The following is a 24,894-nucleotide window of genomic DNA, read 5'->3' on the forward strand; positions in this document are numbered from 1 at the left end:
GGACAGAACCTGATAATGTGCTTTTAATTGCACTTTTTCCAAAAGTATCTCCCTTCCTAGTTAAAATACAAAAGATGAGGCAAGATGAAGACTGGCTCTGCCGCTCTGCAGTGGGGAGCAGTCTTGGTGCTTGGGGGGCCGGGCCTCCTCCCAAGCCACCCCGGACAGTCCTGGCACCAGGCTGAGGACCGGCCCTCCCAGCTCTATCCTGACCGGGATCCCTTCAGAAGGGCAGGGCCTGCGCAGCTTCAGGGTCAGCCCCCGAGGGTGCAGCCCCTCAGGTGGACATGATGCCGCTCTTCTCGCCCTTGACCTTGAGGAACTCCGCCATGCTGGAGAAATACTTCTGGTTGGCCTCAGCTACCTTCTTCTCGGCTGCTTGTGGGTTCACAATCTCCAGGCCCTGGGCAGGTACAGGAGGTGATGATGGGGTGGGGAGATGGGCCAGCCCCTGACAAGGCTCGCCCATCCCGTGAAAGAACGTGAAATGTCCAGGACGCCCTTCTCAGCTGTCCTTGGGCTCCAGGGCGATTTGAGAACAGATGACCACTCACCAAACTGCCGCCGCCCCAAACCTGGGAGATTCTGACTCCAGGGGTCTGGGATTGGGGGAGAGTGGGGAGGACCTGGGCATCTGAATTTTTAACAAGTCGTCCAGGTGATTTTAAAAATACCAGTGTTTCAAAACAGCTGACCACGTTTGGTTCCTGAGTAAGGAAACCAAGTCACAGAGCTGAGTGACTTGCCTGCGGCCCTAGTACAAACCACAGCAACACCACTGGTGACGCAGACCCGCGCTAGCTCGCAGCATTCCCAGCATCTTCCCGGGCAGTCCTCACCTCCTCTCTCAGGCTCCCTGGGCGGCTCCAACCAGCCACCGTGCTCCCACTCCCTTTCCCCTCCATGCACTTCCTACCTACCAGCAGGCTCTGTATCTTACTTCCGGCCCCTGCCACACCACAAGCTCCAAGAGGGCAAGGCTTCCCGTCTCGTGCTTGTGGCTCTATCCCCAGCGCCTGCAACGGTGCTCGGAGCTCAGTACACCCTTGCTGATGGGGCGAATGAGCTCACGTGAGACACGCTGGCCCTCCTTGGGGGAGCAGAGAGACGGACAGACGCAGTGGCTCCACCCAGTGCATCGGTGGCTGGGTGGGACCTCCCCGTCCCAGCCAGCTAGCTATGACCTTTCTTAGTTTCAACCCTGAGGTTGTCCCCACTACCCAGTGCCTCCGGGAGAGGCTGAGCCAGCTCCAGGTCACAGAGAACAACTGGTCACCCAAAGTCCCAGCCTGATCCTAAAGCCAGCCTGTGCTTGCTGGCACGACGTTTCCCTTCTGTCCCTGTGAGCTTGAGCACCAGGAACTGCGCTCTCCCTTCCAGGGCCTTCCCTGAAACGCCAGCCACAACAGCCCAATGAGGAACTCCATGTGCCCGCCTCAGGGGCAAAGAAACTGGAGCCCAGAGAGGGATTTGCTCAGGGCCACTCAGACCAGAGGGATTTGCTCAGGGCCAGCCCAGACCCGGGCCCCCTGACTCCAGCACGCAATACCTGGAGCGGGGTGAAAGCCACGCTGGAGGCGGTCCCTGAGGAGCGGTCGCGGATGGTGGACTTCCCTCCATACACCACGCTCTGCTTCTGCAGGGTCCGCTGTGGGGGGAGTGGACGGGAAGGTTGGGCTGGGCCCAGACTCTCTCCCCGGGGCTCCCCCACCCTGGGCCCACTCCGGCCAGGCCCGTACCTGCAGTGTCTTGGAGATCCTGGCTTTGGTGGCCTCGTTCACCTGTGTCTGCCGTACCCGCCCGCTGCCCGACTTGCCCAGATGGCCCAGGCTGAAGCCCAGGTCCTCTTGGTAGGCGTCCTCCTCGATCTGGCAGGAGAGGAAGGCATCCCAGAGTTCACCAGATGCCCAGGCGGTCACCCGATTCAGGTGCCTGCTGGGGCCCAGTGAGCACGGTCCTGCTACCACACCCCAAGCAGACAGCCGAGAGGGGCTGTGTGTGTAGCTCCGCGCGCATGTGCATGCACGTGCACACGCACGGGGCCCAACAACGGAAAGCCGGCTTGCTGGTGAAACGGTATCTGAGCTCGTTCTTGCAGGACTGGTAGGAGGATGCTCAGCGAGACTGACAGCACAGGGGAAGCCTGGGGATGGGCACATACAGAAGGGCAAGGCTGTGGGGAGGGACAGGGCCGGCACTGAGTGCTACATTGGTCCCGTGGGGGGCACGGATGTGGGGTGGTGCCCGGCAGAGAGGAAGAAATGTGAAAGGGGCGTCAGGGTTAAGGACCTGACCTCTCCAAAGCTCATGCGGTTGGCCTGCTTCCGGATCTCGGTCAGTCCTAGCCGCTCCTTCATCTTGCGGTACCTGGGGATGGGCAGCAAGGGTCAGCTGGGCGCGTGAGCCCCCCTTCCCACCCCCATGTTCCTTAGGGCCCACCTGCGGCCGCCTCGCTTCTTGCGCTGCCCGTCAAGGGGCGCAGGCAGTGGCTTCACCTGCTTCACAGGTGGTGGCTCCTGCCACTTGTCGAACTTCCGCTCGATCTCGTCCTTCAGTTCGTAGCCCACCTGGGGAGGGCAGAAGGGTCCCATCAGGGCCTTGCCCTGCCATCAGCCAGAGTGTCATGCCTGTCCCCAGGCCTAGGGGTCCTATCCTCTGTTGGGGTTTAGTTCTACCTCACGCTCAGGTTGCGGGCTCAGACCTCTCCCTGCACCCCTCACATTACTATCTTCTTGATGGGGGATGGGAGGGATACCAGCAGCCCCCCAAATGCAATGCCTGTCTCCCATCCCCAGCCTTCAGCTCTGGCCTGCACAGGTGGCCAAAGGGGGTCACCTGGGAGCCTCACCTCCGTGGTTTCTGTCCCACTGGGCTTTTTCTTCTGGAAAGACCCTAGATCGGCCCCCGTCAGCACCTCTGCTGATAACCGAGCTCTTTCCGGGGCACACAGGCTCCGCGTGACCTGCCCCCTCCCAAGGCCTTCTCTTCCAAGCTTGCTGTGTGCCAGGCCCCGGGCCTTTGCACTGGCCGTTTCCTCTTCCTGGGACTCTTCCCCCAAACACTCGCCTGACTTGCTTGTTAGCTTCACTTGAGTACATGACGTTCATCTTTCCAGAAAGGCCCTCCCTGACATACTGGTTAACCCAGCACCCACTCTCCCTCACCAGCCCAGGACCCTCTGATCCCATCTCCGCATTTACGCAGCACCCTGGACATACCACAGATGTCCCCCGTCTCCTCACCCCGCCCCCGGCCAGAACATGAATGCCACCGAGGCAGGGCTGTGGTCTGAGTGGCTCACTGCTCTCCCCCAGCACCTCGACCAGTGGTTCAGAGGGAAAGAGAAAGGGTGAGGGAGAAGGCGGGGAGGGGAAGAGAGACGAAGCCCGAATGCGGTCAGGCTGGGTGTTTGAATGCCAACGTACGAGACAGAAAACTCACCCACTTTCATGGAGCAAGCCTGCCAAGGGAGACAAGTAAACTGCACCATGACAAGGCTGGTAGAGCAGACAGACCAACAGAGACGGACGCCTGCCCGCGCCTCACCTTCCCTTCTGTGCTCTCATGGAAACTGTCCACACGGGCTGCCAGTGTGCACTTGGCGGCCACCAGCCGGGCCGCCTTCCGCCGGAGATCCTGAAGCAGCGGAGATGGGGCAGACCTGAGGGGAGGCTCCCTTTGCCAGCATCAAGCTTTCCCCAAACCCCAGCCTCCACCATTTCCACCACATGTCACCATGATAGAGCGTTATGGCACCAAATCAGCACCATCACGGTTTTCTTTCCCCAGGCTTATTATGGACAGCCGGAAGCCGTCTGCAGAGACAGCCGCCTTACTGCAGGTAGAAGATGATCACATGCTAAAAACAGTGATTAAGACAGAAAACATCCACCTGTGTAGCAGAAAGGTCAGTGGCCCACGCTCTGAGACACACAAAGATGGTAGACGTAAACCCCCAGCCACACATCTAGTTGGTAGTGATAACAAAGTTAGCAGCAAGCACCTATAACCCTGCCCTGAGGCCAGCCCTCAGTCCTCAGCCCCTGGGCGGTGAGCTCTGCTGGCCTGGGGGCCTTGGACAAGGCAGAGACCAACCATGGGATTGGAAATAGGGTCTTTGGGTGACGGGGTCTCAACCTGGAGCCCAGCTCAGCCACCTGGGCTACCCGGTCACGTCTGCACAAGTGAGCCCCAGTGGAGACTCCGGACTTTGGCTCAGCCAGGCTTTTTTGGGGACAGGTGTCCCTGCACGCAGGCAGGTGTGCAGGCCAGGAGTGACGTGTCTTGACAGGGAGAGGACAACAGGGAGTGCGGTGGGTGGCACCATCAGGCCCTGCCCCACGTGCTTCCTCCCCTGGCTGATGTGAGTCTGTCCTCTCACGACCGCAAGCCCAGGTGGGTCGGCTGGGAGTCCGTTCGTCCCTTTAGGGGGTTACTGAACCTGAGGACGGTTTGGGGACCCCTGCCACTTGCAAGCTAATGCTGACACTGCTTGTTACATCCAAGTGGGGCCTGAAAGAATTCCATTTGTAGCAGTCCTAATCCCAACCCCACGAGGCAGGCTCTGTTCCCATTTGACAGACAAGGACACTGAGGCACAGAGCTCATGCCTCTTGCCTTGGTAAGTGGAGCTCTAGAACCCCAACCCTGACACATCGGCTCCAGCATCCTCGTTCTGATGCCCCGTGTGACCCTGTCGTCTGAGCTCCTAACCATGGTCCCCAGCTCTGACCAGTGGGAACTGAGGAGCTGAGGCTATGTCTGACACAGCGGAAGCTCCACGGGGAGCCACGCTACGCTGGGGGCAGAGGGGACTCACCGGGGGCAGAGATTGCACGATGTCGCTGTGGTAGATGTAACCGGTGTGTGGCAGCACGGATGTGGACGAGAAGCCGGACAGCGTCTTTCGTTGTGCCCCAAGCAGCATGATGTTACAGGCTGGCATCTTGGAGAGGTTGGTTAGGCCCCCCGCCACCCCTGCAACCGGAGGGAGGATGTCAAAGCCGCTCAGGGTGTTTATTTGGGGGCTCACTGCGTGCCTGTGTGTGTGTTTCTGATTGAATTCCTGAGTTGGCCCTGCAGAGAGGGCTGACAAATCCCGTTTTAGAAGGAGGATATGGAGGAGGCTCAGAGAGGTGAAACCACTGGCCTGAGGATGCACAGCAAGAAGTCAGCCCAACAGTAACCCGCACCCCGAGTCTGCAGAGCTCTGTGTGTCTCCCACCAGCTGCCAGCACCCGGGGGACACCCGGAGGACGGGCCTGGCATCAATCACCCCGGCTTCCCATGAGCACGTCTGCAGGCTGGGGGCAGGGAAACTGCAGCTAGAAATGCTGCCTCTGATGGGGGTCTGCTGCACGCCAAGCCCTGCACTGGGTGTTTTTAAGGTCGAGGTCGACTGTGTCATCAAACACACGCCTCCTGCACAGGGACAGGCCCCCACACACCCCCTGCCCCCCCACACACACACTCTGATTCAATCTGCATAACCTACGATCCTTTGCAGATACGATCATGTGAAGGACCCTGAGACGGGGTAAGTGGAAGAGAAAGGCAGAGAGTCACAGGGAGGTGAGACAGGAGACTTTAAGACGGGGGAATGCAGCAGCCTCTAGAAGCTGGAGAAGACAGAAGCGGATTCCTCTCTAGAAGCTCGTAAATACAAAGGAACGCAGGAACTGGCTGACACCCTGATTTCTGCCCAGCACTCACAGGACAGTAGCAAAGTCCTATCACACCTGGGGAAACCGAGGCACATGCTGTCACCTGCCCAAAGATGTGAAGTCAGTGAGGAGGGAAGGAGGACCCACACACAAGTTTATCTTGCCCTGAAACCTCTGCTTCTTTCTACCCTGCACACATCGGCCACCCAAGCCTGAGCTATGACCCAGATTCCTATGTCAAAGCCCTGCACCTGGTTCTGTAGAACGGGACCATGTTTGGAAACAGGCCTTGAAAGAGGTGATTAAAGTGTTAGGATGTCAGCAGATGGGCCCTGATCCAGCACAACCAGTGTCCTCGGAAGAAGAGCTGAGGACACAGATGTGCAGAGGGGAGGCCGTGGGAGCAGCTGGCCACCGACAAGCCGAGGAGAGAGGCCTCTGCGGGGCCCAGACTGTTGACACGCTGGTCCCGGCCTCCCAGCCTTGGGGACCATGTGACAGCGAACCTGGGAGCTCAGCCCCTGCCCCCGCCCGCGGTGCTTGTTAGGGCAGCCGGAGCAAAGCCGCACCGGTGCTGCACACAGCTCCCCAGAAGACTCTCATGGCTGAAGGCGTGAGGAGCCCGAGAGGGCGCTCTGAGGGGATCGAGGAGGAGTGCCCACCTCACTCCTGACACGTGGTCAGGACTGCAGTCCCCATCTCGCGGGTGAGACCAAGGCCCCGAGAGCTGACGCTGCTAGTGCCGGGCTGCCCAGGCATCTGTGCAGAACCGGGAGCTGCTGGAACGTGGCAGCCAAGGGGGCAGCCTCTCCAGCAGCCATGCTCCCGCCTCCTCCAGCCTGTTCAGTCCAGCCCTGCTCAGGGCTACCATCCTGTCCCCGCATGTCTGCAGGAAGAGCAGGGCAGCTGACCTCTGCGACCTCTAGGAGGGGTGACAGGGGCAAGGGCAAGGGGGACAGACACAGTGCTGAGGGCCCAGGCCAGATGCCCCATCTTGTAAAGGAGGGACGAGGCTTCCCCAAGGTTGCATTGTTCAAGGACAGCCCTGTGTCCGCACTCTGCCCTGGGCCTCACCCATGATCTTGGCGGCTGTGGATGCCCCTATGATGATGGAGAGGTTGGGCGCGATGAAGGACATCCGAGACTCCACGTACTCGTAGATGCGGTGCTTAGAGGCATTCAGCTCGAGCGCCATGTCGCAGGCCTCCTCCAGCCGCTCCAGCTCCTCCTCCGACAGCTGCTGCCTGCAGCGGTGAGGGACGTGGCTGGGTTGGACCCCGGCCTCCATGGGGTGTCCTGTCTGCCTGGCACAGGAGCCCATGTCCCCCCCAGCTGTGTGCACAGCCAATGGCCCTGAGGCCTGGAAGCAGGGGCTACTGGGAATCCTGGTTTTCAGGGGGCACCTTGCCAGCCTGGGCCTTGCCTGCCCACACCGGTCTCTGCCTTTGCCCACGTGTCCCTGCCAGCTCCTCCTCCAGGTCTCACCCTTGCCTGCCACCGAAGCCGACTGCTGACCAACGACGCCTCTGTAAGGCCTCTCCATGACCCGCCCACTTCTGTGCCAGACCAGCTGGCCCCAGGAGAGGGACCCCACAGCTGTGTGGCCCTCAGCAGCATGCCCAGCGCATACCTGGCACACAGAAGATGTTGGGCGAGTACTTATGGCAGGAAACCACAAGGGGGGGGGGCTGTTATTGCTGTCATTTTACTGAGAAGGGACACGAGGCCCAGATGGTGAAGGGACTGGCCTGAAGCCACAGAGCTGGTAGCCAGACCCAGCCATACCCCTCCCTCCCTCACCCCATCTGCTGTAAGCCGCAGAGAGGAGGGACCATGGAGCCGGCCGCAGGCACCTGCAACCACGGCCCAGTGGGCTGATGCTCATGGCTGCCCCCAGCAGTGGCAAGCTAGGAGCCCACTTGCTCTCCCACTGGAGAGCTTGGTCCCTGCCTGCAGCTGCGTCTTCACCTCCTCTAGGAAGCCACCGGCCCAGGAGGACAGGTCCCTCTTGTCTTGTTCTCCATGCCCCTTGGCACCCCGTGTGCATTCTAACACTCGCCCTCCAGCCTTCAACCTGTGTGTGCACCTGCTTCCCCCCAAACAGGAGCATGGGCAGGGCAGGAGCATGCTCTGCTGAGTTCTCTAATCTCTGACCTCAGAACAGTGCTCAGTGCTCGGTAGCATTTACTCAATGAGCAGAAAGGCAGCCCAAGGGAGGAGGTCTCCATGCCACTGGACTCTGCTCTGGGGTTACAGACATTTCCTCCTCGTGGGCACAGATGCCAGAGGGGAAGGTAGAGACCAAGGGGCCAACACAAAGTCCCTGCCTTCACAGACCCCTCCATTCCAGCGAGGGATGGCGTGCCAGAGACAAATGCTTCTACTGTGGGTTTGCCCTCTGCCTCGCCAGTTCCGACTACAGGCCCCTCACTGACTGAGCATCCCCAGGAACAGCCCGGTGCCTGGCTTACAGCGGGCCCTCGTCAAACATGTGAGGAACAAAAATGACCTGTCCTCTTGAGATGGACACCTGTGCCACTGGGACCCCAAGATCTTCATCGGCCACTAGATGGGCCTGAGGGGCCCCAGTGACTTCTCCCCCCGTGCACGCACCCCTGGGTGGTAGAGGCGGTCACACTGACGACCATGATGGTGGCGTTGGTCAGGATCTGCTGTAGGTTCTCATTGTTCTTGCACTTGTCCAGGCTGTTACCCAGCTCCTACGGGTGAGAAGGCAACAGAGGGGAGGAGCAGAGACTCAGGAAGGCCCTAGAACCTTTCTTGCTCCTGCACACACCTGGGTCTCTTCTGCGGACACAGGGACAGCTAGGGACTATACACAAGGTGCCTGCCGCCTCCCAGTCCCAGGGACTTCACTGCTCAGAGCATCAGCAGCATTTGCCCGGCGCGGCCACTCAGAAACTCGGCCCAGGCAGACCCACTGCGTGCATCAACTGAGGTTGCCAATCTAACCACACTGCCTCACTGTGCGTAGGCCCCCCAACCATCCGCACCTTCTCCTAGCCTCACGCAGGAGACTCCTCACTGCTGTCCCTGCCTTCCCTAGCACCTGACCCTCTTGTGGCTTTCTCAGAAGGCCCACAGCCTTGGGGTCACATGGGACCCGACCTCATCAACTTTGCTGGTCACTTCCTCCTTTCTGAACACAGCAGGGCTTGTGACCACCCAGGGTCTTGGTACTTGTGACCTCTTCCCCCAGATCTCTGCACAGCTACCCCTGCATCAACCTTCAGATCTCGACTCAAATGCCACCGGCTCCAACCACTGTTGGTGGCACGAGGGACCCCCTCATCTCCCTGCCTGCTTCCTCGGCCTCGAGCAGCTCGCAGACCTTCCTGGGAGACCCATCCAGGGAAGCGGCGGCACTGGACGTGGGGCAGAGTCCCAAGGACATCCTTTCCAGGCTCCATCCGTCTCCTGCTGGGAAGCCTGGAGCAGATGACCTACCACCCATCCCCTCCAGTATCTCTAGGTCTCAAGAGAACAAGGAAGGCAGCTAAGGCTCGGGCAGCCTCACTCTGGGCCCTTTACTTGCTCTCTGCCCCCACCTCCCACCTTCACATGAGGGGCGATCCAGGGGACTCAGTTCCTCCTGAGTTCTGACCTCTCTCTGCTCACCTTGACTGTGCGGATGTAATCCAGTGCATTGGGGACCAGAGATTCCAGTTCAGGGAAGCGCTTTGAGTACTTATCTCGGATGAACTTGTGGATGATGTCTAAGAAACATGGGAAAGGCAGTTATCTGATGAGGGCAGGCAGACTTTGCTGGCTGTCCCCAGCACCCATCCCCCTCCCTCCTCTGGTAACCAAACCCCTGAATTCAGCTGGGCTCACGGATAACCAGCAGCCCGTTCTGCTAGATGTGGCCACATGAGATCAATCTGGTCTACAAGATGTGATCTTAAGTGACACGTGCAATTTCCACGTCACCCCCTTAAAGAACTGTGCCCTCCTCTTCTTTCCCATTCTGCTGGTGGGGACGTGGAGGTGATGGCTGGAGGTAAGCAGTCATCCTGTGGCCCGACACAGGTGGCAGGTCAACAAGACAGAAAGAGCCTGATCTAGAGTCTTGCATCAGAGGAAAGCACGCTTCCTTCTTATTCAGGCTGCTCTGTTACAGCAGCTGAACCTGGACTTGAACTAGGATGAGGATTTGCGGGCAGGACCCTGGGGAGGCTTATTCCCTCCTTAGGGATGCGAGGAGGAGGTGAGGGACACCACATGGGGCCATGTCTGCTCGCCCTCCCAGAACTCACTCAGTTCATTCTCGATCTCCACGGTCAGGTTGTTCGCATCCACGATGACCCGGTATTCGGGCGCTGCCTCGACCGGTCCCATCACTGTGAGGACGACAAACCACCTGGGTGGTTGGGTGTGTATCAAAAGGCTCCCACAGCTGGGGGAGTCAGGGGGCAGCGGCGTATGGCTGGAGGGGAGCTGGGGACTGAGGACAAAACCTGGAGCGGGGCTTCCATGTCAGCCCACCTCCCATCGCTCTCCTCCAGGCCAGTCGAGACATGATCCCATCGCACTCCAGGACTAACCCCTCCAGGGGCTCTCCATGCACTCAGGCAGAGAGTCAAGTCCCCCAGAAAGAAAGCCCTGTGAGGACAGGTACTGCGTGTCTACCACAGCTATGCCGCCGGTGCCCAGCACAGTGCCTGGCTATTTGCTGGCTGTCTGGCTTTGCAGTTTCTCTCTCCGATGGCCTCGGCACTGTCCCAGCCCCACGCTCTCGAGACGCCCCCGTCTTATCGCAGGCCAGCCAAGAAGGGCTGTACCACCCGGGCACTCGGCACTGCTTCGCTCTCCTCTGGGCCTCTGCATATGCTATTCCCACTCGCTGGCACATCCCTTCCTCACCTGTTTCTGAGAAGTTCCTCTCCAGGTTTTAACAACAATCATAACGATGAGGACACTGAGGGCGCCATAAGCACAGTGGCTGAAACCCACGACTTACCACGTGTGCCGCTGCTCCTGCAGCCTTATGGGTACTGCCCTGATCTCCCACAACCACCAAGGGAGGCTGGTGTTACCAGTAAGCAGGGAGAGAAATGGAGGGACGTGGCCTGATGCCACAGAGCCAGCACACAACAGAGCTGAGATCTGGCCCCGGGGCCCCCATTTGTAACCCTGACAGTTTAAATGTCTCTGCTTCCTGAGGACTCGGCGGCACCTCAGGATCCTTTCCTCTTTTCAGGGTCTCTCCTCTGTGCTCCCGGGGCACTCTGGCCCCATCCAGTAGACACAGCCGCCACCCAGACTGGAGATGCTCCATGTCCACCTCCCCGACCAGACACCAAGTGGGATCAGGTCTGACTTAACCTGAAGGCTGACCCGCCATCAGGGAGTGTCCCTTCCTCCATTCCCCACAGCTCTCCGGACCACCGCCTCTGCCACTCCAGACAAGTGAGGCTCTGCACACACAGCTCCCTTCACCAGGGCATACAGCCACTGCTCTTGGCCTGGGGTGTGTATTCATGCTTCGAAGCCCATTTCAGCGATCAGCTCTTCCTAACCTCTGAGGCAGGGTCAGCCCCAACCTAGCAGCTCGTGTCCTGCACTCCCCCCACCCCAGCAGGCACTGCCCACAACTGCCCAGACATGGGCTGTCTGCTTTGCCAGATCCTGAGCATTCTGAGAGCAGAGAGCTGGGTGGATTCCCCAGGGCACCAGGTGCCCACACAGGCCTGCCTCGGGGCACCTCATGAAAGCTTCAAAGGAAGGAAGGAAAGAGCAGGTCTGCCCGGGACTCTGCTCTGCCCACACCGCGGCTGTGCCCACAACATCTGCTAACAAATCCCAGCCTGGAGCTCCACCCCCTCAAGAATCGGCAGCAACAGGAGCAGCGCCCAGAGCTGGGCCAAGTGCTCCAGACACAACCCAGTGTCCCCCACAGTTGACGGTCTGATAACGGCACATCGGAGGGCTACTCTCTATTTACCAAATGACACCAGTTTTCCACTCACGGTAGCAAAGAGCCCCTCTTAGGCAAACTGAAAGAAAAGACTGCGCTGAATTAAAGAAAACAGGAAGTAAACAACAGAACAAGTGGTTTACGGATGTGGCGGGACCCTTAACCAGGCACAAGAACCCTGGAAGGTGAGCCCTAAGGCCACGAGCAAGCACTCGGCTCCGAACACGGACTTAAGGAGAGTCAGCCTTACAGCATGACGCCATCTCGGAGAGAAGCCTGTGCTGGGATGGAGATATGGGCTCTCCAAAAGGCCGAGAGAGCAAGAGACTGAACTTTCAAAGCTGCGCGCAGTGAGAGAGCCCAGGGGCTGGGAGGGCGAGGAGGAGCAGGAGGGGAGAAGGTACCTTCCGAAGCCTTGGCCTGCTTGCTGATATACTCCTCAATCTTCATCATGATCTCGGCAAACTGCTCAGGGAAGACAGAGAGTCGGAACTTGGGACTGGGAGGAGGCAGAGCGACTGCACACATCACCCCTCCCTGCAGCTTCTCTTTGCAGCCGGCTCACCATCTTGCTGTCCCACAGCTTGGCAATGCTCTTGACCGAGTCCCCGGAAAGATCCAGCTGCGTCTCCTCCTGCACATCTTCGATTGCTGGCTCCTCTTCTTCCTCCCCATAGCTTCCTCCTTCCTCCTCCTCTGCCGCCTCCTCAAGGTCAGCCAGGAGCTCATCTGCCAGGGACATGCCGAGGCCTATGGGGAAGGAGAGCAGGGTCCCCCCTCATTAATGTGAAGGGCTTCTCCCCGCCCAGAAGGGCTGGTCCTTCCTGGATCGACACCACAAGAATTTTCATGCGCTTTTTCTTCAGCGCCTGGCACGTAACAGGTGCTCAGTCACTACCAAACCGCTCTGTGAGCAAACCTCCCAGAAGCAGGTGGTCTCTGGTCACAGCTCACACCACTCACTATTCTCACACTCACGTCACTGGAAAAGATAACAGGATGCCCCACACGCCACCACCTCACTAAGACTTAAAAAATTTACATCTTCCCCTTGATGAGATGGGAACCTTGCCTCAGACCCTTTTTTGTCCTATACCAGAGACCCCTTCCCCAAACCGTTGGGCCCTAAATGAATGATAGATGTCCTAAAATACTGATCTCCCCAGCCATCAGGGCAACCAGGTGCAGCCTAAAACATCTAGAGCCCCCAGCCTGACCCCCTCTGGCCACGAGCAGCCTCCTTGTTGACTCCAAAGGCTGGACAAAATGAGTATTTTCTCTGAGTCCCATGAAATGGAAAAGAATGAGAGGGACTACTCAACAAGGTATAAACCTACCATCCTTCTGGTTGCTCTTAACTTTTTTTTAAAGTGAGAAAACTGTCCTCCTTCCTGTTCTTTTCCATTTTTCGTAAAAACAAACCCCATTTCTCACTTCCTACTCTTCTACACCGCCCTCTCCTGAAGTGTAAAAACAGAGACTTTGCGAGGGTGATTTGTGGAGTGAAGCACGCGGGGGGCTGGGCAACAGGAAGAGCAGAGAACTCCCGGCCAATGTAAACGCGCAGCTGACGCACACCTATGGACTTGCTTCGCAAGAGGGACCATCGGTTGCATGGTGCCAGGATTTTTCTTTCTTCAAGAAATTCCGAATTTTTATAATCTTTTAGTTTCAATGTTGCCTCGTAATTATTCAAATAGATAATTTAACTAAATCTAAAACCCTCCAGACCACCACACACGGCACAGGCCGAACCTGAAAGGTTACAGGACGGATCTGGCCCTTGAAGTGGGAGTTTGGGACGCCTGGGTGCCCAGCTATCTCTATGAGATCAGTTTCCCTCACACCCTCCTCCCTCCCTTGGACGCAATATCCTCTTTACTCTGACTTCTCTTTAACGCACCTGCGTGGTCTCACATGTGTCTTTCTCTGAAACTCACCTCCTCACTTTCTCTGCACAAGAAAAACTGTATTTACTTTTGTACTTATTTGAGAGCGAGAGTGAGCACAAAGGGGTAGGGGCAGAGGGAGAAGCAGACCCCCCTCTGAGCAAGGAGCCCGATGCCGGATACCCGGTTCGATCCCAGAACCCTGGGATCATGACCTGAAGCGAAGGCTGACGCTTAACCCACGGAGCCACCCAGGCGCCCCTCTTCCTTACAGAATATAGGGCGCTCCCCATACATGTAACACTTGGTGTCTGTGCGTGTCCTGTCTCCACTCAACGGTCAGCAGACCCGGGCACCGCATCTGTCTGCTCACAGCTACATCCTCACATCTAACGGAACGTCTAGCACTGTGGCTGGTAACGAAAAATCACCTGCTGAACGAGGGAAGGGCTCGATCTAGTCCTTACGCCGGCGACATCACGCTTTCTCCAGGTCTCTGAGTGATTTGCTCGTCCCTCAGGGGCACAAACACTGCTTCCCGCCGCGTGCGTCTCTGAGCCCCGGACCAGACCCCATCCCGCTGTTAACACATCTCGGAGCCCTTTCGTTAGTCCCGACACTTAAGGCTGTTCGGACTTCTAACACTTTCAAATGCGCGTCTTCCCGGTTCGGAGGACATTTCCGCAGGAACCGGGGCCGTGCCCCCTTGGCTCACCGCTCGCCCTGCCGCGACCAGCCCGCCGCAGGCCAGCCCGCCTCTCCGGCCGCGCCACCGCCGGGACGCCCCTCGCCCCCTCGCCCTCCGCGGCCCTCAGCTCCCTCCCGCCTTCCCACTGCAGACGGGACGCGCCCCGCGCGTCCGGGCCAGTGTAATTACATAATCATTACCCGACTAAGCCGGGGCACCGGGCACGGCGCTGAGCGGCAGGGAGCCGCTAGCGCCCGGACGCTGCAGAGCACAGAGGACCTCCGCGTAACCAACCTACTAAGGCCTGCCTCTCTCCCTGCACACGCCCGCCCCGGGCCCCGTCTCCGGCCTCCCGCCCTCGCCCCGTCTCCCTCACACGAACCTCTCTCCGCCTCGCACGACGGTTTCTAGGGAAAGCCGCTTCCGAACAGCGCTCGACGCTCGCTGATGACCTCTGATTCTCGCGCCGGCGTCGCGGCAAAGGCGCGCTCTGATTGGCTCCTGTCTCGCGTCATTCTCGGCCGCCTTTGGAACAACAACTTTATTAGCTCTTGCCGCTAGGCGCAGAAGCGGTAAGGACGAGAGGAGAGGGGACTTGTCGGCCTGACGGCCCGCCGAGGACTGACCCTGCTAACTGGGGAATCGCCCTAGCCAGACGGAAGGTGCAGGGACAAGAATAAAGACGGGGGCAACTCAGACGACTCGGGAAGGAGTGAGACGAAAAAGCAAGGACTTTAAGCCGGGCGGGACTCAGGGCGGAGGTGGAGGGGGGTGGGGAGCGGAGCCGGAAGCCGGGAACTACAAGTCCCAGAGGGCCTAGAGGCTAAGTCCCGGATGTGGTGGCCGTGAAGCCTGATGGGACAGGTAGTTTTGCGAAGGACCTAACCCAGAGGTTTGCGAGGTTGGACGTTCTGAGACCTGAGGCGCCGGGAGCGGGAGACATGGAACTGGAGCAGAGAGAGGGGTGAGTGGCTTTTGGGAAAACTTCTATTCCCAAAAGGCATTGCGGCTGCATCACGTACAGCCATGTGCACTTTTCCTGGAGGGCGGATGGGGACTGTAGTTCATGCGACTGCTTTCGTTCAGCGGTCTTAGGGACCAGGGTCTGTACTCGGACATTCTGGGGGAGAAAGTTACGGCTTTGGAGTTCTGGATCTAAGAGATGACGAGGTTGGAGCCCCGGCCTCCCGAGCTTGAGTGAGGCGATGGGGATTTGAACTTCCTGGGATCCTCTGGGAGCAAGTTTGGAAGTCTGGACCCCTGGGTCTGAGGGAGGAGGGGCTGGGGGGTCTGGACTCCTGGGTCTGAGGGAGGAGAGGCTGGGGGTCTGGACTTCTGGTCTGAGAAAGGAGGGGCTGGGGGTCTGCACTCCTGGGTCTGAGGGAGGAGGGGCTGGGGGTCTAGACTCCTGGGTCTGAGGGAGGAGAGGCTGGGGGTCTGGACTCCTGGGTCTGAGGGAGGAGAGGCTGGGGGCCTGGACTCCTGGTCTGAGGAAGCAGGGGCTGGGGGTCTGGACTCCTGGTCTGAGGGAGCAGGGGCTGGGGGTCTGGACTCCTGGTCTGAGGGAGGAGGGGCTGGTGGTCTGGACTCCTGGTCTGAGGAAGGAGAGGGCTGGGGATCTGGACTCTTGGGTCTGGGGGAGGAGGGGCTGGGGGCCTGGACTCCTGGTCTGAGGGAGCTGGGGCTGGGGGTCTGGACTCCTGGGTCTGAGGGAGGAGGGGCTGGGGGTCTGGACTCTCGGGTCTGAGGGAGCAGAAGCTGGGGGCCTGGACTCCTGGTCTGAGGGAGCAGGGACTGGGGGTCTGGACTCCCAGGTCTGAGGGAGGAGGGGCTGGGGGGTCTGGACTTGCGGGTCTGTGGGAGGAAGGGTGGCGGCGGTGGGGGTGTGTGTCTGGACTCTCTGGTCTGAGGGAGGAGGGAGCTGGGCCATAAGTTCAAGGCCTCTGAACCCCCTGACCTTACAGGACCATGGCAGCTGTGGGCTTTGAAGAGTTCTCGGCACCACCAGGCTCGGAGTTGGCGCTGCCTCCACTGTTCGGCGGTCACATCTTGGAGAGCGAACTGGAGACAGAAGTGGAGTTTGTGTCTGGGGGTCTGGGCGGCTCAGGGCTCCGTGAGCGAGATGAAGAGGAAGAGGCCGCCCGTGGCCAGCATCGGCGCCAGCGGGAACTAAATCGTAGGAAGTACCAGGCGCTAGGGCGGCGCTGCCGGGAGATCGAGCAGGTAGGTGAGTGCGGATTCCCCCATTTTGGGGCCCCATGGCCAAAATTACCCCTTCCTGGTCTCCGCCTGTCTGCGTGCCAGCCTTCCCCACCTACCGAGGGGGCACGGGGAAGAACCTGCTACCCACATCTCTCCTTGCGTTGGGTAGTTGCTGGTAATCACCGCTGCTCCCCGACTGGAGGATCTCTGCCTTCGTGTTCACGTGGCGTTCTCCCAGAGTGTGCCTATCCGTGCCCCAGTTTCCTCCTCCTGTGAGGACCCGGGCCCACTTACTGACCTCATTTCACTTGATTATCTCTACGAAGACCTTATGTCAAAAGAAGGTCGCGTTCGGAGGTACTGGGAGTTAGGACTCCACGACGTTTTGGGGGACATCATCCCACCCCTATCGGTGGTGTTGGGGCGCTGGGGACGATGGGAGGCTGGTGTCGTGTGAGCCGGAGCAGGGGTCAGGAGGCAGAGCCGGTGGAGAACAAGGACGGACATTCAAGTCCTCTTTGGATGCAGAGTGTACCAAGTTGGCTGGAGCAGGACAGAGGTTTGTGCTGACAGATGGCAGAGAGGATCATGCACGAAGTGGGAGCAGGGCGAGTGCTTGGAGCAGGTCGGCTCCGTGTATGAAAATGTACTTCCAGAGGCTACACCCCATGGCCAGCCGCTCCTGCACACCCAGTGACAACTAGGAGGTTCGCAGGGCATAGTCTGCCGCATGGTTGCATATGTGCACAGGTGTGATAGACAGTAGGGGACAAGTCGGATGTGACACAGACCAGATATTCTACTTCCGGCATGAGGCAGCTGTCGGCCCCACCCCGTCCTCAGCTCACCCCAGCCTCCTTCCCTCCTCCAGCACCCCTCTTACCTCTTCTCTCTCTGGTGACTTCCACCATAGCAGTGACATTTCATCCCTGGCATTGTGTTTACATAGCTCCTCGGTACACGGGTGGGGACATCAGAGCAACCACGGTCACACGGGAGCATCCACAGGACCTTTCAGGACGTCCCACTGCCCCTACCCGCCCCCACACTCCCCAAGCTGGCAGCGGGATCCTGAGCTCCAGAGGGACTCAACCGTTTGCTCAGATGGAGCTGGCACTGGAGTTCCTGCTCCGTCCTTCCCGTCCAGGTGGGCGGTGGCCTGATTCCTCTTTTACAAGCACAGGCTCAGCAAGGGTCTAGGTGACTCACCCAAGGGCACGCAGCTGGACGGGGCAGGCGGGGCTTCCAACCCAGGTCTTTCTGACCCGGAGTAGTACCCGCTCATTCGTGTCCCAGCCCGCACACCTCTCTGCTGGCCCTGACGTCGCCACCGCCTGCCTCATCTCCAGCAAGTGGGCCTACGTGGCGCCCGTCAGCACTTTCCACAGCAGAAGTCGTGTGGAAAGTCACGCGTTCAGCAAATACTGATGGGGCAACCCTGCCGCCAGGTTCTGCTCACGGCATCGGACCCTGTCCTTTGGAGCTTGGGGTCTAGTGGGGGAGGCAGACAGTGAGCAGGGAAAATGGATAAGCTAGAAGGCAGTGAGGAGTGTTGTAAGGGAAACTGAGGCAGAGAGGAGTGACTGAGGGCACAAGGAGGGCAGAGGATGTTGCAGTGTAGCAGGAGGTCCCTGAGGAGGTAACCTCTGAGGCCAGACCTGAGGGAGGGAGGTGTGCAGGCACGTGGGAAGGACTCCAGGACAGGGGAGGCCAGCCGGGGAGCAGCGGAGGCGAGGGAGACGGGCAGGGAGAGAGTGGGTGCAGCAGGCCCCGGAGGCCGTGGGGCCAGCTCCCTGGGTCCCCGCTGGGGCTCAGTTCACTGCGAGAGGAAGTGAGCAGAGTCTGGGTGACTTGAGCCTTCTGTCTCCCTGCAGGTGAACGAGCGGGTCCTGAACAGGCTCCATCAGGTGCAGAGGATAACACGGCGACTTCAGCAGGAGCGGAGGTAACCCCTCGCCGGCCCCCTGGGGCCCGTGCCTCTGCCCCCAGCCACTGTTCCCGCCCACTCTCAAGCTTCTTGTTGGCTTCAGTCTTCCCAGGCCTTGTGGGGAAGGGGATGAGTGAGGGCCAAGCCAGGGCGGGGAGGCAGGTCCACACCCTTTAAATGGGGTGCGCAGCAGAACGATCAGGACAGAGGCCCTTGCATGGTGTCAGGCAGTTTGCCCTGTGCCTCTTAGCAAGCAGCAACCCTCTCTGAGCCCATTTCCCGTCTCAGCTGAGGTGGGTAATGCCACAATCTCGTGGCTACTGAGGGTTGAACAGGAGCTCAGGGGAGGGGATGAGCCCAACCAGAGCCTCCCGCCACACGCTGTGTCCCATGTCCCGTGTCTGTGGAATGTGTCCAGCAGCTCAGCCAGTTCTTCCCGGCACCCACCTGACCCACAGGAGGCGCCTGCCCTCACCCACCTGCTTCCCCTGCCTCCTCTGACTCCTCGCCATTCCTCCTCGCCCCAGTACCCCAGGGCTCGGCCCTGGGTCCCTCCTGTCCACACCTCCACTGTCCAGCACGGTAGCCCCAGGTGGCGACTTAACCAGACTTCATTAAATTTGAAATCTAACATCGGTCCAAGTAAATTTTAATTCACTGGCATGAAAGAAAGTTCCATTTCTCTGTTCATGTGCTCGGCAGCCACCGGTGGCGATTTTTACCCAAACTGAGATGAAGTGAAAACTTCCATCCCGTGGTGGCGCTCGCCACACCGTAGCTCAGTATCACATGTGACAACTGACATCCAACCCCAAATAAATTACCTCAGAAAGTCAGTTCCTCTGTGGCTCTCGCCACATGCCAGGGGCTCCATGATGGCAACAGGTGGCCAGTGGCTACTGTAGCGTGTTGCATGGGAACGGGACGTTTGTGTCCTCATAGAAGGTTCTGTGTGTGCTTCCAGAAAGTCTCAGAGCACCATCGTCCTATGAATCCCGTCTGCAACTCTTTGAACTCTGTGTCCCGTTGTCAGCCACCCACTGGACAATGGCTTCAGGTCCCCTCACACACACACGAAGCTAAGCCTGACTTCGCTCCCTGCCCCTGATCCGCTCCCCCTCAGAGAACAGACCCTCCCAGCTGCTTCTCTCTCTTACCTCCTCACTTGATGCACCCTCGGAACAGACCCAGGAGGCCAGCACCCTGGGCCAAGGGACTGGGTTCCTCGCCCCACGCGAGCCGTACTTGCGCTGGCCTCCCTGACCCTCCGTAGGCTCCTGCCACATACCCTGACTGAACATTTTCCCCCAGTTGTACCACTAGCCAAGACTCTCTCCTACAGTAAAACCAGGAGAGTTTATGGAAGGGAAGGCTGGTCTTTCTAGTTCAAACATCCGAAGTTCGGGAGCGCATCTGCACGTGCTAAACTTCCCTTAACTGTACAGATCAGTTGGGGTGATCGTGCTTTCGGAACGGTCCACCTGGAGCTCAGCCCCATGCTTCTCGGAACATGGCTCCTGGACCAGGGACCTGGGCACCTGTCACAAATCCAGGTTCCAAGGCCTCACCCCAGACCTACTGTGTCAGAAATTCAGGGGGTGGCGAGAAAGCCTTCTAAAATAAGACACGCCACTGCGTAAAAACTACATGGCCATTCCCCCAAATTTAAAAACAATTACTCTACGATTTAGCAACTCCACCTATCTGTAAACCCCCCAGAAGAGTTGAAAAAGGGGTCACTGATGTGTCTGCCCACGATCATAACAGTACTCAAGATACCCCAAAAGCAGAAACATAGAGGGTCTGTCTGTGGGTGGATGGAGAATGCAGGGTGGTCCCCATGGAGGAAGACCACCCACTCTCAGAAAGGGTGCCGCACCACGAACCGCGAAGACATCGTGCTGAGTGCAGTAGGCCAGTCCCAACAGGACAAACACTGTGTGATCGCACTCTGGTGAGGGTTGACGATCGCGGAGCCTGACAGGAGAGCGGTGGCTGCTAGAGGCAGGGGCGTGGGGAGGTGTTTAATGTGGGGAGAATGGAGAGTCATGGAGACAGATGGGGGTGACGGCTGCACAAAGTGTGAATGTGCTTAATCCACCAAGCTGCACACTTGACTATGGTGGCAAATACCCTGTTAGGTGTATCCTACCACAAATTTTTAAAAAAGGAAAGGCAAGTAGACCAAGTCACTTCTCTGTCCAGAACCCTGCGGGGAGTCCCACCTGAGTCAGAGCCAGAATTACCTACAACGGCCAACAAGGAAGGCCCTTTGTCACAGCACACATGCTACTCAGGGCCTCGGCACTGGCAGTGGCTCTTCCTCCCGCCAGAAATGTTTATCTGCCACTCCCTCACCTTCTCAGTGAGGCATCCCCCATCATCTTTTGGAGGTTCCAGCCCTCTTCCGGGTATCCAGTGTCTGCCTGCCTAGCTTGCTGTGTGTTGATTTGCTGATGTCCCCGAGTTCAGTAGGCACAGGGGATTTTGTGTGGTTCCCCGATGTAGCACTAGCATGGAGAACCCGTGAGCCTGTGGGACACACATCCAGTAAGAGACTGGGACACATGGGGCATGTGAAGTGCCCCGCCGGGGTGCTGGCCCCCAGGCAGCATTCAGAGCTTACAAAATCCCCGGCGTTCTTAGAAGCAGGCACAGGGGGTAAGCAGAGAAGGTAGTCCCCGCAGGAGGACTCCGCACCCATCTTTCTCTTGCCCTCCTGTTACTGATAAGGACAGTGGCTGACAGCGGAATGTAGGCCAAGCACTAGGAGATGCCCTTCTACCTATCCTGTCACCCAACCCCGCTCAGGGTTGTCCTGAACTGTTGACAGAGCAAGAAACAGGTGCAGAGAGGTCCTCTTGTTTGGCCCAGGGTCCCGCAGGCTGCACAGATACTTGGCGCCCAGGTCTCAGACGTGGAAGCTCCAAATCTTCTGGGTCTGTGGGTCCAGGGCAACCTTGGCTTCAGAGCCAGGGCTGGGCTGTGGGGTGTCCCTTTCCCCACCCACCAGACGCTGAGGTTGCAACCCTGGTGGCCCCTGACACAGGTTCCTTATGAGAGTGCTGGACGCTTATGGGGATGACTACCGCGCCAGCCAGCTGACCATTGTCCTTGAGGTGAGTGCGACCTCAGGGCAGGCGGGGGGTGGAGGGGGGGAGGCAGGGGAGTGGGGGCTGGGCACCAGGACAGAGCCTTCACCTGCTGCCCCTTCTTCCCACCAGGACGAGGGCAGCCAGGGCACAGATGCCCCCACTCCTGGCAATGCTGAAAATGAGCCTCCAGAGAAAGAGGGCCTGTCCCCGCCCCGAAGGACACCTGCACCCCCAGAACCCGGCAGCCCGACCCCCGGTGAGGGGCCCAGCGGACGCAAGAGGCGGCGAGCGCCCCGGGATGGACGCCGAGCGGGAGCTGTGTTGAGTCCAGAGCTGGCCCCGGTGCAGGTGGGACCAGGGCTCCCGGGTTTGGCAACAGTGCTGTGGGGGCTGGGGACCACTGGGGAAAGGAGGTAGGGCGGGAATGGTTGGGGGTGGGTAGGGATGGAGAAAAAGCTGGAAAAAGCCAGGTGAGGGCTCTGGTGGAAAAGGAAGGAGAGAGACCTGGAGGAGGCTGCGGGGAGCAGGAAAGAGGACTAGAGCAGAGAGGGAGGGACAGTCAGAGGCCACGGGTGGAAGGGAAGGTGGAGTGCTGGGGTTTTCGCCCAGGTGCATAGAGGAAGCCTACTCACACCTGCTCCTTCTCTCCCCCAGATTAAGGTTGAGGAAGACTTTGGCTTTGAAGCAGATGAGGCCCTGGACTCCAGCTGGGTTTCTCGGGGGCCAGACAAACTGCTGCCATACCCCACCCTAGCCAGCCCTCCCTTTGACTGACCCCCACCCCCAATAAACTGACCCCCACAAACGCCTTGGCTGCCGTCTACTGTTTCCACCTGTGATCACACACAAGCTCAGATTCTGGGGTTGCTTTTCACATTTTATTGACTACAGGGGAGGGGCCTCCTCCGTGTCACAGGGCGTGCTCACAAGTTCTTCAGCCACTCTAAGCTGGGGCCCTGGGGGTCCTGAGGATGGCTGGGCACATCAGGCATGTTTCCATCATCCCGAACGGGCACTGTGGGGCGGGAGGGTGGGCTACTGAGACTGGTAGATCTTGGGAGGCTCATAAAGGCTATTCAAAGAGGGAAAGGGAACCCCAGGGGAGAGAGGGGACACAGAGAAGCAGGAAGATAGAGACCTAGAGGCATGGGAAAGCACAGAGAGAGACAGAATGACGAAAATCCAGAAAGGAATACAAATGTGGAATGACAACAGAAACTCAACAAAAGTGTGAAAACAGACAGGAAATGAGTTTTAAGGCACATGGACTAGATCTCAGAAGAAAAAGCCCATCCCATACTGCAGATTCTCAGACCACGGCAGAGGAAAGACCTGCCCATGACTTTCTCCTCTGGCAGGAGGTTACCCCCCAACCCCCACGCCCACTTGGAGCCAGTCCTTGCTCCCACTCACCCGGATAGTTGTAGGGTGTGACCTGGTTGATCATGGCGGCGTATTTGGTGAAGGGGCTGAAAGCCGGCAGAATTATAGCTGTGGAGAGACAGGGGTGAGGCCAGAGGAGGGGGTGGCTTTCAGGCAGGCATGGGAGGGGAAGGGGCAGAAGCAAAACCTTGGCAAACTATAAATCAAAATACATAGGAGGAGGGGACCCTCCAGGAGACCCCTTGGCATTATGGGATCCCCGTTTATCAGCAGGAGAGGAGATGGGAGCCAGCAATTCAAGGACACATGGGATCTAGAGAGCACGGGGTGGGGGGCGGGGGAGCCATGGGGGTGGTCACAGTATTCAATGCATGTGCAGAGGGGGTCAGGGAACAGAGGGTGGTGCATGAGGGGAGTACTTTGGGAATCTTCCAGAAGAATCATGAACTGTTACAAACTGAGAAAGGGAGGGCTGTACAGGGACTAGTCGCTGGGAAATTACAGTCTGCCCAGGGTGGGAGCCAGGAGTCTGGGGGGCAGGGGTAGGGGTAAGAGCAATGTTCAAGGCGACGCTGTCCGATAGAATCGTAAGAGCTACACCTTAGTTTTAATCCTTCTAACAGCCACATTAAAAATAAAGTTGAGGGGCGCCTGGGTGGCTCAGTGGATTGAGCCGCTGCCTTCGGCTCAGGTCATGATCTCAGGGTCCTGGGATCGGGTCCGCATCGAGCTCTCTGCTCAGCAGGGAGCTTGCTTCCCTCTCTCTCTCTCTCTGGCTGCCTCTCTGTCTACTTGTGATTTCTCTCTGTCAAATAAATAAATCTTTAAAAAAATAAATAAATAAATAAATAAATAAAGTTGAAAACATCAATTTTTGAAATGATTTAAGCCAGCATACGGGAAACGTCGTTTCAACGTATGATTGAAAGAAGCGGAGATATCTTGTAGACTTGTCACCCTCTCCGCAATCCAGCGTGTCCTTTCCACGAGCGGAGAGTGTACCAGCTCAATTCCTAGGAGCTGCGTTTCAGGCGCTCAGCGGCCAGGGTGGCCCGTGGCTGCCAGAACGGACAACAGCTCTCGAACCTCACCCACGGCATATGGCCCACAGACGGGCCGCGCGGACAAGATCTGGGGCCCCGGGGGATAGGCCGCGTCCCCGGCCCCAGCCCAGCCCAGCGCAGTGACAGCCTGCATCCTAGCGACCTCCCGCACCTGACTGCGCGGGCTGCCCCGATCTAGGACAGAGCCTGTCCACAGAACCGCGAAGGGATTTTCACAGCACACGGCTTCCCCGGCGCCACCGCCACCCCACGAGCTCCCCACCGAGCGTGGAGGGGACGAGGGTGAAAGGCGGGGAGCATCTGGACACTTATTTTTGTCGCTCAGGTGGTTTCAGTGCACAGCGGGGCTGAGAACCTCTCCTTGGGGAGTCGGGTTAGTGTACCCAGGGTGGGAAGGAGCGGGCTGGTGAAGGGGTCATAATATTCGGGATGGGGTGGGCAAGAGGTCGTCGTGGGGGGGGACACACGAGGGGGCCACGGAACGTGGATGGAACGCTAGTGGGGAGCGACGGGGCCTTGGGGCACGGTGGGGGCGATGCACGCTCACGCACCGAGGCCCCCGATGGTGAAGGACGCGACCAGCACCGGCTCCTTGGCCCAGGCATCCTTGAGGAAAGTGGCGAGTCCTGGAGGGGCGGGGGAAGAGGGTCACCCCAGCAGGGGACGCCTTCTCTGACCTCTAACCCTCCCGCGCCGCCCCCGCCCTGGAGAAGCCCTCTCGTGACCTCGGCGTCCCCCTCCGGCCAGGACCCCACCGCCTCCACGGAGGTTCCGCCGTGCCCCAGTCCCGGCACTACCGGGGCTCCCGGAACCACCGGACCCCGCGCGCCCGCGGCCGCCCTCACTTACTCCCGGCCATCTTGGTCGCAGCGTCGGCGGCAGCCGCGAGCCAGCGCGCGGAGCACTCTGGGAATTGTGGTTCCTGCACCAGTCGTCCCTCTCCGAGTCTGCGCGAGAGCCCCGGCACCGATCTACGGTCCCGGGCGGGGGCGAGGGCGCGAAGCACTCTGGGAGTTGTGGTCCCCGCGCGCCAGCCTCATCCCGC

The 24,894-nt window shown here is 59.1% G+C and overlaps 3 protein-coding genes across 4 annotated transcripts; 1 reads left to right on the plus strand and 2 right to left on the minus strand.

Moving 5' to 3' along the window:
* Window positions 1–5: 5 nt before the first annotated feature.
* PRPF31 (pre-mRNA processing factor 31) lies at window positions 6–14,698 on the minus strand. 2 transcript variants are annotated; one of them, XM_082710001.1, is made up of 14 exons: window positions 14,561–14,698; window positions 12,167–12,351; window positions 12,006–12,066; window positions 9,941–10,024; window positions 9,303–9,400; window positions 8,277–8,383; window positions 6,738–6,907; window positions 4,820–4,977; window positions 3,547–3,636; window positions 2,440–2,567; window positions 2,295–2,367; window positions 1,740–1,868; window positions 1,550–1,648; window positions 6–403 (listed from the first exon to the last, which is right to left on the minus strand). In XM_082710001.1, the coding sequence occupies exons 2-14, from the start codon at window positions 12,341–12,343 to the stop codon at window positions 278–280; spliced, it is 1,500 nt and encodes a 499-aa protein (XP_082566127.1). In that variant the 5' UTR covers window positions 12,344–12,351; window positions 14,561–14,698; the 3' UTR covers window positions 6–277. The 2 variants fall into 2 exon arrangements, with proteins under 2 accessions (XP_082566127.1, XP_082566128.1); XM_082710002.1 differs by lacking the exon at window positions 14,561–14,698 and adding an exon at window positions 13,922–14,038.
* Window positions 14,699–14,712: 14 nt separating this feature from the next.
* Window positions 14,713–22,207, plus strand: TFPT (TCF3 fusion partner). Its single transcript, XM_082710129.1, has 6 exons — window positions 14,713–15,142; window positions 16,143–16,401; window positions 18,255–18,325; window positions 21,357–21,426; window positions 21,532–21,750; window positions 22,057–22,207. The coding sequence occupies exons 1-6, from the start codon at window positions 15,120–15,122 to the stop codon at window positions 22,174–22,176; spliced, it is 762 nt and encodes a 253-aa protein (XP_082566255.1). The 5' UTR covers window positions 14,713–15,119; the 3' UTR covers window positions 22,177–22,207.
* Window positions 22,208–22,258: 51 nt separating this feature from the next.
* Window positions 22,259–24,852, minus strand: NDUFA3 (NADH:ubiquinone oxidoreductase subunit A3). The gene is made up of 4 exons (XM_082710151.1): window positions 24,699–24,852; window positions 24,401–24,475; window positions 22,816–22,893; window positions 22,259–22,417 (listed from the first exon to the last, which is right to left on the minus strand). The coding sequence occupies exons 1-4, from the start codon at window positions 24,706–24,708 to the stop codon at window positions 22,326–22,328; spliced, it is 255 nt and encodes an 84-aa protein (XP_082566277.1). The 5' UTR covers window positions 24,709–24,852; the 3' UTR covers window positions 22,259–22,325.
* Between the last annotated feature and the right edge of the window lie 42 nt (window positions 24,853–24,894).

Source organism: Mustela nivalis (assembly GCF_964662115.1).
Source record: "Mustela nivalis genome assembly, chromosome: 18".
Classification (NCBI taxonomy): domain Eukaryota; kingdom Metazoa; phylum Chordata; class Mammalia; order Carnivora; family Mustelidae; genus Mustela; species Mustela nivalis.